Source organism: Lipotes vexillifer, unplaced genomic scaffold (assembly GCF_000442215.2).
Source record: "Lipotes vexillifer unplaced genomic scaffold, Lipotes_vexillifer_v1.1 scaffold91, whole genome shotgun sequence".
NCBI lineage: Eukaryota > Metazoa > Chordata > Mammalia > Artiodactyla > Lipotidae > Lipotes > Lipotes vexillifer.
In genome coordinates, this window is record NW_006777583.1 from 4,681,734 (window position 1) to 4,693,902 (window position 12,169).

The following is a 12,169-nucleotide window of genomic DNA, read 5'->3' on the forward strand; positions in this document are numbered from 1 at the left end:
CCCAGAGTTAAATTTTGATGAAGTCCAATTTATTTTATCTTCAGCTGCTTGTGCATTAGATGTCATATAGAAGACACCATTACCTAATTAAAGGTCATGAGGACTTACATCTAAGTTTTCTTCTAAGAGTTTTACAGTTTTGTCTCTCACATTTAGGTTTCTAATCCATTTTGAGTTAATTTTTATATGTGGTGTGTGAGAGAAGTCCAACTTCACTCTTTTGTATGTGAATACACCATCTGTTGAAAACACTATTCTTTCCTTGTTGAATTATATTAGCACCCCTGTTGAAAATCAATTGCCCGCAAATGTAAGGGTTTACTCTTAACTCTCACTGGCATGTCTATCCTTGTGCCAGTACCATACTGTTTGATTACTGTAGCTTCATAGTAAATTCTGAAATTAAGAAGTGGGAGTTCTCCAACTTTGTTCTTTTTCAAGATTGTTTTGACTATTTTGGGTCCCTTGAATTTCCCATATGAATTTTAGGATCAGATTGACAGTTTCTGCAAAAAAAACAAAAAAAGACAGCTGAGATTCCGATAGGGATTGCATTGAATCTGTAAATCAATTTAGGGAGTACTGCCATCTCACAAATATTAAGTCTTCATATTCATGAACACAAAACATTCGTTTAGGTAGGTTTTCTTTAATTTCTCTCAATGATGTTTCTGAGTTTTCGAAACATATGTTTCAAAAACTTAAACGTGTTGCACTTCTTTTGCTAAATTCATTCCTACGTATTTTATTCTTCGTTATACTATGGAATATTAAATTTTTTAATTGAAGTATAGTTGATTTACAGTATTGTGTTAGTTTAGATGTACAGCAAAATGATTCTTACATTTTTTTTCAGATTCTTTTCAATTACAGGTTATTACAAGATATTGAATATAGTTCCCTGTGCTATATAGTAAATCTCTGTTGTTTATCTATTTTATATATAGTGGTATGTATCCATTAATCCCATACTCCTAATTTATCCCTGCTCCCCCTCTTTCCCCTTTGGTAACCATACATTTTTGTTGTTTTTGTTTTTTCTGTGAGTCTGTTTCTGTCTTGTAAAACTTGATCTGTATTATTTTTTAGATTCCGCATATAAGCGATATCATATACTATTTGTCTTTCTCTGTCTGACTTACTTCACTCAGTATGATAATCTCTAGGTCCGTCTGTGTTGCTGCAAATGGCAATATTTCATTCTTTTTTATTGCTGAGTAATACTCCAAAATGGCACTATTTTCTTAATTTCATTTTTGAATGGTCCATTACTACTGTATAGAAGTACAATTGATTTTTGTACATTGCTCATGTTTCCTGCAAGTTCCTGCAAACAGCTGAACTTGTTTATTAGCTCTAATAGTTTTTTTGGAGGATTAGTTAGGATTTTTTATATACAAGATCATGTCATCTGCAAATAAGGATAGTTTTATTTCTTCTTTTCCAATCTGAATGCTTTTTGTTTTTCTTGCCTAGTTGCCTGGCTAGAATCTCCAGTGAATAAAGTGGTGAGAGTGGATATTCTTGTCTTATTCCTGATCTTATGGGGAAGTCTTCAATCTTTTGTCATTAAGTATTATGTTAGAGGTTGGTGTTTCATAGATGCCTTTAACAGGCAGAGGAGTTTCCTTCTATTGCTAACTTGTCGAATATTTTTATCATGAAAGAGTGCTGGATTTTTTCAGTTGCTGTTTCTGCATCTATTGAGATGATTATATGGTTTTTGGCCTTTATTCTATTAATATGTTCTATTATGTTGATTGATTTTCATATACCTGGAATAAATCCCAAGTAATCATGGTGTAAAATCCTCCCCTATGTTGTTAGGTTTGGCTTTATAGTGTTTTGTTGAGAATCTTTGCATTTGTATGCATAAGAGATACTGATCTGCTATTTTCTTTCTTGTGATGTCTAATTTTGGAATCAAGGTAACAATGGCCTTACAGAATGAGTTGAGAAGTGTTCCCTTCTCTATTTTATGAAAGAAATTTCTTATGAACAAAAAAACCCCTGACATTTATATTTACCTCTACATTTGTCTTTATTATTATATATTACAAATATATTACATTTATATGTACCTTTATTATAATAATATATTATCATACATTACCTTTATTATTATATACCTTTACATTATACTTTTATATTTACCTCTATATTTACCTTTACCAGTACTCTTTATTGATATTATTCTTCACTTGGATTTGAATTATTACCTAGTATCTTTTTACTTTTGCTCGAAGGACTTCCTTTAGTATTCCTTGTAGGGCAGATATGCTGGCAATGAATCCTCTCAGTTTTTTAAAACCTGGGATTGTCTAAATTTCTCCATTTTTTTCACTAAAGATTTTTACATTTTACTTGAGAAATGTGTGTAGAGAATACAATTTTTAAAAATTTGTTCATTAGTTTATAAGTATAATATAATCTTGATCATATGGGGAAATTATGTTTAGCTGAGGAAAATATGCTCCAATTCTGAGAAGTACTATACAGTTGACCCTTGAAAAATACAGATTTGAAGCAGGTGCACTTATACACAGATATTTTCCAATAATATAGTGGAAAAAATTTTGGAGATTTGTGACGATTTGAAAAAAAGAGACGAATCACACAGCCTAGAAATATCAAAAAAATTAAGAAAATGGTATGTCATGAATGCATGAAATATACGTAAACACTAGTCTATCCTTACATAGGCATAAGGTGAGTGATAGTCATATAAAATTAATCATGCGTTAGTTTTCTTACTGTTTTATAACTTTGCTTTCAAATAATTACATTACCGTACAGTATGCTTTTCTCTCTCTTAATTGGAGAAAGTGCCTAGCAGCCTAACATCACAGGTAAGTGGTTTTTGAAAAAAATGGAACAATGTTCCCAATGTTACATTATGAATATGATGATAATATTGTATGCCATAAAAATTTTATAATGATTCATTCATTGGTGTATAGGCTAGGCTATTGTGAAGCAAACGTATCGACTATATCAGGCTACCATAAAGCAATCATATTGCTGCTTCTTCATTATCAGTGCATGGACCATTATATTTGTAAATAAATATGAATTTCTTCTCACATTATGTTTTCATTTTTGATGTCTAGTGTTAGTAATACATACAACATCTATAGTGTTTTGTATAAGACAATACTGATGTAGATACTGACTGGCAATTCATCTTATAAACAAATCATGTAAACACAGTAACGATAAGTACAGTACAGTACTGTCAATGTATTTTTGCCTCCTTATGATTTTCTTAGTAACATTTAACTTTCTCTAGCCTATTTAATTGTAACAATACAGTATAATGACTATATACAGTCATTATATGACTGTATATGACTGTATACAATACAGTCATATTATATGACTGTATACAATACAGTATAACAAAATATGTGTTAACTGACCAAAAGATCAACAGTAGGCTATTAGTAGTTAGGTTTTAGAGGAGCCCAAAGCTATACATAGATTTCTGACTATGCAGGGGTTGGTGCCTCTAACCCTCGTGTTGTTTAAGGGTCAAGTGCACTTACTTGTTCTAGTTATGTGAATTCCAGGGATGTGGACTTCTAGGAGAATTTACATGGGATCCAACAGAGGACCTGTGCATACGTTTTCAATTTTCCATAGTCTACCATTATCCATTATATTTTACTGCCATTATATTTTGGGGACAATAGAGTGAAGATGTCCTTATAATTAGTGGCAGCAAATTTTGTAACCTAGGTTTCCATTTTATATGTTTTTTATGAAAAATAACTTGGCAAACAATAAAGTCTTCGGGTTTTACTAGGCTGTAAGGGATAAAACTATCTATATTTTTAACAAATCAACTCACTTAGAGCTTGAGTTAGCATGTTTCATTGGCAGAAACACTATGCTGGAAACAGAGCTTCTATTGAGATGTATATCTAATAACAGAAATCGAGGCAAATTATTTAATATCTTTAAGTCTCAACTTTATTTTTAAAGTTATTTTTATGAAAATATTTTATTAGATAAACTCCAAGCTCCCTCTGAATTCCAATCTCCTTTGATATTTAAATTGAAATATAATTGACATATAACATTATATTAGTTTCAGATGTACAATATGATTCAATATTTGTATATATTGCAAAATGCTCACCACAAGTCTAGTTAGCATCCATTACCAGAGTTACAAATTGTTTTTCTTGTGATGAGAACTTTTTAGATCTACTCTCTTAGCAACTACTGTTAACTAGTCACCATGCTGTACATTACATCCCCAGGACTTATTTATTTTATAACTAAGTTTGTACCTTTTGACTACCTTTATCCATTTTGCCCAGCCCCTATCCCCTGCCTCTGACAACCACCAACCTGTTCTTTGTACCTATGAGTTTAATTTTTTTTTTTAGATTCCACATTTAAGTGAGATCATATGGTATTTGTCTTTCTCTGTCTGACTTATTTAACTTGACATAATGTCCTCAAGGTCCATCCACATTTTTGTAAATGGCAAGATTTCCTTCTTTTTATGGTTGAATAGTATTCCAGTGGTGTGTGTGTGTATCATATTTTCTTTATCCATTCATCATTAGTGGTCATAGGTTGCTACCATTTCTTGGCTATTGTAAATAATGCTACAGTGAACACTGGGGTGCATGTATCTTTTCAAGTTAGTGTTTTCATTTCCTTCAGATAAATACCCAGAATCAGAATTGCTGGATCATATCTTAATTATTTGAGGAACCCCCATACTGTTTTCCAGATCCAGAATTGGAATTGCTGGATCATATCTTAATTATTTGAGGAACCCCCATACTGTTTTCCAGAGAGGCTAAACCAATTTATATCCCTACCAACAGTGCACAAGGTTCACTTTTCTCCACATCGTCACCAACACTTGTTATTTCTTGTCCCTTGGATAACAGCTATTCTAAAAGGTGCAGTTTTGATCTGCATTTCCCTGATGATTAATGATGCTGAGCATCTTTTCATGTACCTGTTGGTCATCTGTATATCTTCTTGAGGAAAATGCCTATTCAGTTCCTTTGCCCATTTTCCAATCTGATTTTTTTTTTTTTTTTTTTGCTATTGAGTTGTACAAGTATATACTTTGGATATTAACTCCTTATATGACTTGCAAATGTTTTCTCTCGTTCAGTAGGTTGTCTTTTCATTTTGTTGATGTTCCCTTTGCTGTGCAGAATCTTTTTAGTTTGATGTAGGCTCCTTCATTTTTAGACAATTATTTTTCTGGACACAGAATTCTTGGTTGAGAGTCCTTTTCTTTCAGCATTTTGACTATGTCTATCACTCCATGCCTTTGGAGTCCAAGGTTTCTGTTGACAAACCAGTTTTTACTGAGGATCTCTCGTATGTGTTGAGTTGCTTCTCTGTTGGTGCTTTCAAGATTTTCTTTTTGTCTTTGTCATTTCTACAGTTTGATTATGACATGTCTAGGTATGGATCTCTCTGAGTTTATTCTACTTGGAGTTCACTGAGTTCCAAAAATGTGTAGATTCATATTTCACCCATCATTTCTTCAAATATTCTTTTCCCCCGTTTTCTCTTTCCTCTCCTTCTAGGACTCTCATTAGCTGTGACACTTGGTGGTATCTCACAGGTCTCTAAGGCTCTGTTCATTTTTCTTCATTCTTTTTTTCTTTCTGTTCCTCAGTCTGGATAATCTGAACTGACCTATCTTCTGCCAGCTCAAATCTAGTGTTGAGTCCCTCTAGTGAATTGAGTTCTTGTATTTTTTAACTCCAAAATTTCTATTTGATTCTTTTATTGTAATTTTTCTCTTTATAGATATTTTCTATTTGGTGAGACACCATTCTCATAGTTTGTTTTGTTTCTTTAGAAATGGTTTCCTTTAGATTTTTGAACATATTTAAAGTAGATGATTTAAAGTCTTTGTCTATTATGTCCAACATTTGGTCATCTTAAGGGACAGTTTCTTTTTACTGTTCTATTTTTTTTTTAATTCTTCTGTGTGTGGACCATACTTTCTTGTTTCTTTGCACATCTCATAATTTGTCTGTCAAATACTCAACACTTTAAATAATATAATGTGGCAACTCTGAAAATGAGATTCTTTCCCCTCTCCAAGGTTTGTTGTTATCACTGTTTGTTTAGTCATTTTTCTGAACCAATTCGGTAAAGTCTGTATTCTTTGTTTGTGTGGCACTGAAATCCCTGTTTTGTTAGCTTAGTTGTCCGTAAACAATTGGTTGGTCAAAGATTTTCTTAGATGTCTTGAACCAATTAAGTCCCCAGTCTTTGCTGAGGTGGTCTAAGTACATGCTGGAGCATGCCATCAGTACTCGGGCAAGCAGTTTAAAACTCTACTTTAGCCTTCACTTCCTGTTGCACAGTGTCAAGACCAGCCAAAGGTGAGAGCTCAGGCCTTCTTAGGCCTTCTCTGGTTGCATTCATTTCCTATCACTACTATAACAAACTTACCAAAGATTAGTTTACCACAAACTTAACGACACAAATTTATTCTCTTACAATTCTGGAAGTCAAGTCTAAAATTAAGGTGTTGGCAGGATTGTGTTCTTTCTGGAGATTCAGAGGAGAATCTATTACTTCCTTACCTTTTTTTCAGCTTTTAGAGGCCACCTTCATTCCTTGGCTCATGGCCCCTTCCTCACATAACTTCACCCTCTTGCTTCCACTGTTACCTCTCCTACTGGTTCTGATCCTCCTGCTTCCCTCTTACAAGGACCTTTGTGAATATATCGGCCCACCCAGATAAACTCCCCATCTAAAGATCCTCAATTTAATCATATCTGCAAAGTTCCTTTAATCATGTAAGGTCACATATTCGCAGGTGCTGGGGATTAGGATGTGACTATCCTTGAGGAGGGAGGGGGATTCTGCACTCTACCACACACAGACAGCCCTATTCATGTGTGTGATCTTCTAGAGGAAATCCATTTTGAGTAAGCATTTAAAGTCAGAAAAGTAATGTGCTTATTACTGAAGGACCACTCCAGGCAGCCAAATTCCATAAAATCCAAGTCATCACAGGAAGGTCATTAGAAACAAATCAAACAGAAGACACAGTTCTATCTTGGTACAAAACCAGAACGTACACTAGGTGATACTGCTAGAGATACTTCAAAAAAGTTATAATTCAGCTGCTGGAAAGATCAAGAGGGAAAGGGCATCTGAGAGGACAATCAAGAAATTCATGGTCTTCAGCCTTGAAAGGCAATGGCTGAGGAGAATTATGGACAAATAATATACAAGTATTAAAATGCATAGATAGGGTACATTATTTCTTTCCAAAATGAATGAGAAATTTATGGGATTCCACATTCTATGGAGGTTGTAAAATAAAACACAATATAAAATAGTTCTAAAACTTCAAAGATAATTATTCCAAAATAATTTAAGGAAACAGTTATGGACTGAATTATCACCCCCCAAATTCATGGGTTGAGGCCCTAGATTTGGAGGAAGTAATTAAGGTTAAATGTTAAATTAAGGTTAAATTAAGGTTAAGTGGGATCATAAGGATAGAGTCCTAATCCATTCTGGTGTCCTTATAAAAACAGGAAGAGGGCTTCCCTGGTGGCGCAGTGGTTGAGAGTCTGCCTGCCGATGCAGGGGACGCGGGTTCGTGCCCCAGTCCGGGAGGATGCCACATGCTGCAGAGCGACTGGGCCCGTGAGCCATGGCCGCTGAGCCTGCGCGTCCGGAGCCTGTGCTCCACAACGGGAGAGGCCACAACGGTGAGGGGCCTGCGTACCACAAAAAAAAAAAAAGAAAAAGAGGAAGAGACACCAGAAAACTCTCTCTCTCTGCATATGCACATGTGAGGACACAGCAAGATGGTGACTGTCTACAAGCCAGAAACTAACCCTGACAGCACCTTGATCTTGGACTTCCCAGCCTGCAAAATGGTAAACAAGTAAACTTCTGTCATTTAAGCCATTCAGTCTGTGGTATTTTGTTATGGAAGCCCTAGCAGGCTAATACAGGAACTTTAGATATTTTGGCAGACATCTCTAATATCATGTGGAAAATTATCTCTTCTCAGGAAAACATTAGTTGGTTTCACTGTTAGAGACAATAGGAATACTCATTCATGAAATCCTATGACAAATATCCAAGTTCAGTGCTAGGATGTAGAATTTGAGGGTATAGTGTGTATGTGTGTGTGTCTGTGTGTATATGTATGTGGTATGTTGGGGGGAATACACAGAGGGATAACACATAGTTAAACTCCTCAAAAAGCACAGTATGGTACAGTAGAGATTCTAATTGTTTTTTTTTTAAACCCAAACACCCTTGAGAAATTCTACCTCACTTCTGCTGTGACTGTCAATCATGAGGCTCTGCCTTCCCTAAACTGGTGAGAGGGTATAAAGCAGGGTGTCTCAACCTCAGCATTACTGATATTTTTGACCAGGTAATTTTTTGTTTTGGGGGAGCTGTCCTTTGGCCTGTACCCACTAGATGCTAGGAGCACACACAAACACCCCACAGTCCACCTGCAGCTGTGACAACCAAAACTGTCTCCAGACATTGCTGAATGCGAGAAACCGATGTCACAGTTGAAACAGCTCCACAGGTGATTCTGATCCAACACCAAGGAAGGCAAACCTCTGAGAATCACTGTAGTCGGCAAGAGTGTGCATCAGTAACAGTATTAGGCAACTTGTGAGAAATGCAAACCAGGAGGTTAAACATGGTTATAAGAATTTGGAGAACAAATCATTTTCAACTAAAGTAAGCCAGAGAGAGCCACCAAGAGGACTAAAACACTAGGGCCATACATTTTAAGAAAGATTTTTAAAGTATTTTAAATATATCTGAAAAAATATATATATATTATGTATTTTTCTGTATTTTATATTTTTTTCCTGAGACATTTGGGCCAGAGTTAGAATAATAAAAAGAAATACAGAGGATGTGTGAGAAAATTTGTCTGAGGTGGAATTTCTTGAATTTCTTGAAACAGGTAAAGACACTGTATTTCCTTAGAGGAAGAAAATGATAGAAGCTGTCCTCAGCTCATAACAGCCTTCTTTCAGGTTTGGACTAATCCACAAATATTTAATGAGCATCTACTATGTTCCTGGACTAAAGAGGCACAGCTTTTGGTGCTGGGAATACAATAGTGAATAAACTTCCAAAAGTTTCTTCCCTCATAGAGGGCAGGGTTTACATTCCCAGGCAGGGTGGAGAAAAATTTTGAAGTAAGCATAAAATATGTAATATATTATATGGTAATAAGTGCTACGGAGAAAAAAAAAACCAGGAAAGACAACAGGGTGTGCTGGGTAGGGGGATTCAGTAAGGGGAGGTCAAAGAAAGAATCACTGAGCTGATGGCATTTGAACAAAGATATCTGAAGGCGGTGATGGTGCTGGCCATGAGACCATGAGGAAAGAGATTCCAAGCAGAGGGAACAGCAACTGCAAAAATCCTGAGGGAGGAGTGTGCTCCACCTGTCTGTAGGACCACCAGGAAGCCAGTATGGCTGCAGCCAACTCAGAGCAGGGGACTGGGGATGAGGTGACAGGGAGGTGGTAGGGGCAGCTCAGAGGCCCTGTGGACCGCGGTAAAAACGTTTGCTTTTACTCTGAGGGATCTGAGCAGACAAGTGTCATTACTGGACTCAATCACCTGACTGTTGATACTTCAGGAAGGCAAGAATGGAAGAATAGAAACCAACTAGGAAAGTATCTCTGCTGGGGGAGAAATGATGGTGTGGACCACCATGTGAGGTGGTGAGAAGAGTGGGATTCTGGACTCATTCCGAAGGTAGAACAGACAGGAACTGCCCATGCTCTGGGGTGTGGGCTGTGAGAGAAGGAGAGGTGTCAAGATCTTTGACCTGAGCAGCTGGATCCAACAATTCTCCTTGGGGGATCCTCTGGTCCTCACTGCAGAGTAACGGGTCCTGAGAAGATCTCTGGAAACACATCAGCCTCAGACCATCCCATGTTTGACTCCTCCTTGTGTTCCCAGCGCTGATACAATAATACAGCAGCCACCAGCCACTGGGCACCGAATCTCTCTCCAACCAAGCATTGTACCAGGGGCTTCCCAGACAATGTGCACGGCTCGGGAAGCTACATATTATCAGTTCCAACGTTTAGATTAGAAACTGAGTCACCGAGAGGTTAAATATGTTCCTATCACACGCTAGGAAGAGGCAGAGCCAGCGTTTCCACCCAGATCTCCCTCCACTCCAAAACCTCTAGAGAGGCGGCTCCGTAAAAGCAGTTAAACGCACAAGCGAACAAAGCGAAACGCTGGCGTGTGCCAGGCCCCGAGCAAAGGGAAGCTAACACCGCGCCTCCCGCCTCCCGGGGCCGCGCTGCAGAGCACACCTGTTCAGCCTGGGGCCCCGTCCAGCCTCTGGCGCCTGCAGCCTCCCGGCCCACGTCTGCCTCCTCCATTTACCTGTTGCGGCACAGGCGTTGCTCCCACGCGGGTCCCGGTGGCCGCGCCCGCCCCGGCCACAGCCCCTGCTACAGCTGTGGCCGCCGCCGCCACCACGACCGTCGTCAGGGCGGCCATCTTTCCACGCCGAGCCGCTCGGTGCGCTGCGGCCCCCCAGGCCTGGGGTGGAGGGGTTCGGGCGTGGGGAGATCCTGGCTCTGCCGGGGCGGCAGGGCTCCCCCGGCAGGGAGAACGCTGCCGAGATATGGGGCGGGGCCGGAGCGCAGGGCGGGGCGGGAGTGCAGGGCGGGGCGGGAGTGCAGGGCGGAGGTGGGCCGCGGTGCAAAGCGGGGCGGGGTCGGGATCAGGGCGGGGCCCGAGCGCGGGCGGAGCGCGGGCCGGAGCGCGGGCCGGTGGCGGGCTCGGCTTCGCTGTGCTCTGCGGCGCAGTTGTATTACAGTGCACGTTATCTACTCTTTATTTGGCAAAAAATCTTTCTCCCCGGCCCCTGTCCCCTAACCACCGGGAAAATTCATTGTTTTTCACTGTCCTACTTAAATTTTTTCGTGTTATATATAGATATATGATATACATAGATATCTATATATCCATAGAGAGATATACTTTACATAATAGAACTTCTTTCTAGGTTTCTACTAAGTTCTGGTGAAACTGAGTCTAAATTAAAAAACATGATTGATGAGCCTGAACAATATATTTCACATTTTCAAACAAAACAGAGCATGCCCTACACTATCAGATATCAGACGCAGGGATGTCACACTCCTAGGACTTGGCCATTTAGAAGAGAGACTCCAAAGATAAAGTGTTGGGAAGGTGGAGAAAAGCCAGAGATGACTCCTGCAGTCAAGGCATTGGCAACCAGTGGCAATTCAGCTGATTTGTGGATGCATTGCGTTTTCCTCCTTTAAAGGAATGCATTCATCCATTCATCGATTCATTAATTCAATCAATATCCAGCTGCTACTATATGCCAGACCTTGAGAATTAACTGTTGAATTAGACCCACACACGAAGTTGCTTCTCTCCAAACTTCTACCAGGGAATTCAAACAAGTAAACAAACAGTGTGTTTATAAAGCACTTACTCTGTGCCAGTACTGTTGCTAAACAATCTATTGAAGTAGGTACTATTATCATTTTCATTTCACGGATAATGTTAAGTAACACAAGACCATACACAAGTAGGAACTGGAATATAAGCCTAGCTGGTCTAACTCCAGAGACCATCCTGGTAGAGATGTTAAACAGGCAGATGGAGCCCAGGAAAGAGACTAAAGTTAAATATATGAATTTGGTCTTCATCTCCAAGTAGAAAACATCTTAAAAAGTGAATGAGATTACTCAGGGAGAGTATAAATTGAAGTCTGGGAACTGAGGCCTAGAGCCCTCCAACACAGATGACACAGACAGGAGGAGTTGACAGGAGAGGTCTGTGAGAAGGGAGGAAAGCCGGAATCCTATGGAAGAAAGTGTTTCAAGAATGATCAACTGTGTGGTCTGCTGCCCAAAGGTGGAGTGACATGAAAACAGACAGCTGATGGTTGGATTTGACAATGAGGAGGCCACTGGCCACCCTGACAAGAGCACTGTCAGTGGGGTGGTGAGCCTGGCTGAGACAGTTGAGGAGATGGTGAAGGTGAGGGGTAGAAATGATGTCTTTAGACAACTATTTTGATGATTCTGTGATGCAGGTGATCAGTGAAATGAGGTGGTAGCTTGAAGATGTGTGATCAAAGAAGATACATGTGGTGTGTGTGTAT

General features: G+C 38.9%; 1 protein-coding gene across 1 annotated transcript in view; it reads right to left on the reverse strand.

Moving 5' to 3' along the window:
• Positions 1-10,676, reverse strand: part of CCDC112 (coiled-coil domain containing 112) — a 30,856-nt gene extending 20,180 nt beyond the window's left edge. Inside the window, exon 1 of the mRNA XM_007451210.1 lies at positions 10,408-10,676. Within this exon, the coding sequence (XP_007451272.1) occupies positions 10,408-10,524 (117 nt within the window). The 5' untranslated portion in view covers positions 10,525-10,676. The remainder of the gene's footprint in view (positions 1-10,407) is intronic.
• Between the last annotated feature and the right edge of the window lie 1,493 nt (positions 10,677-12,169).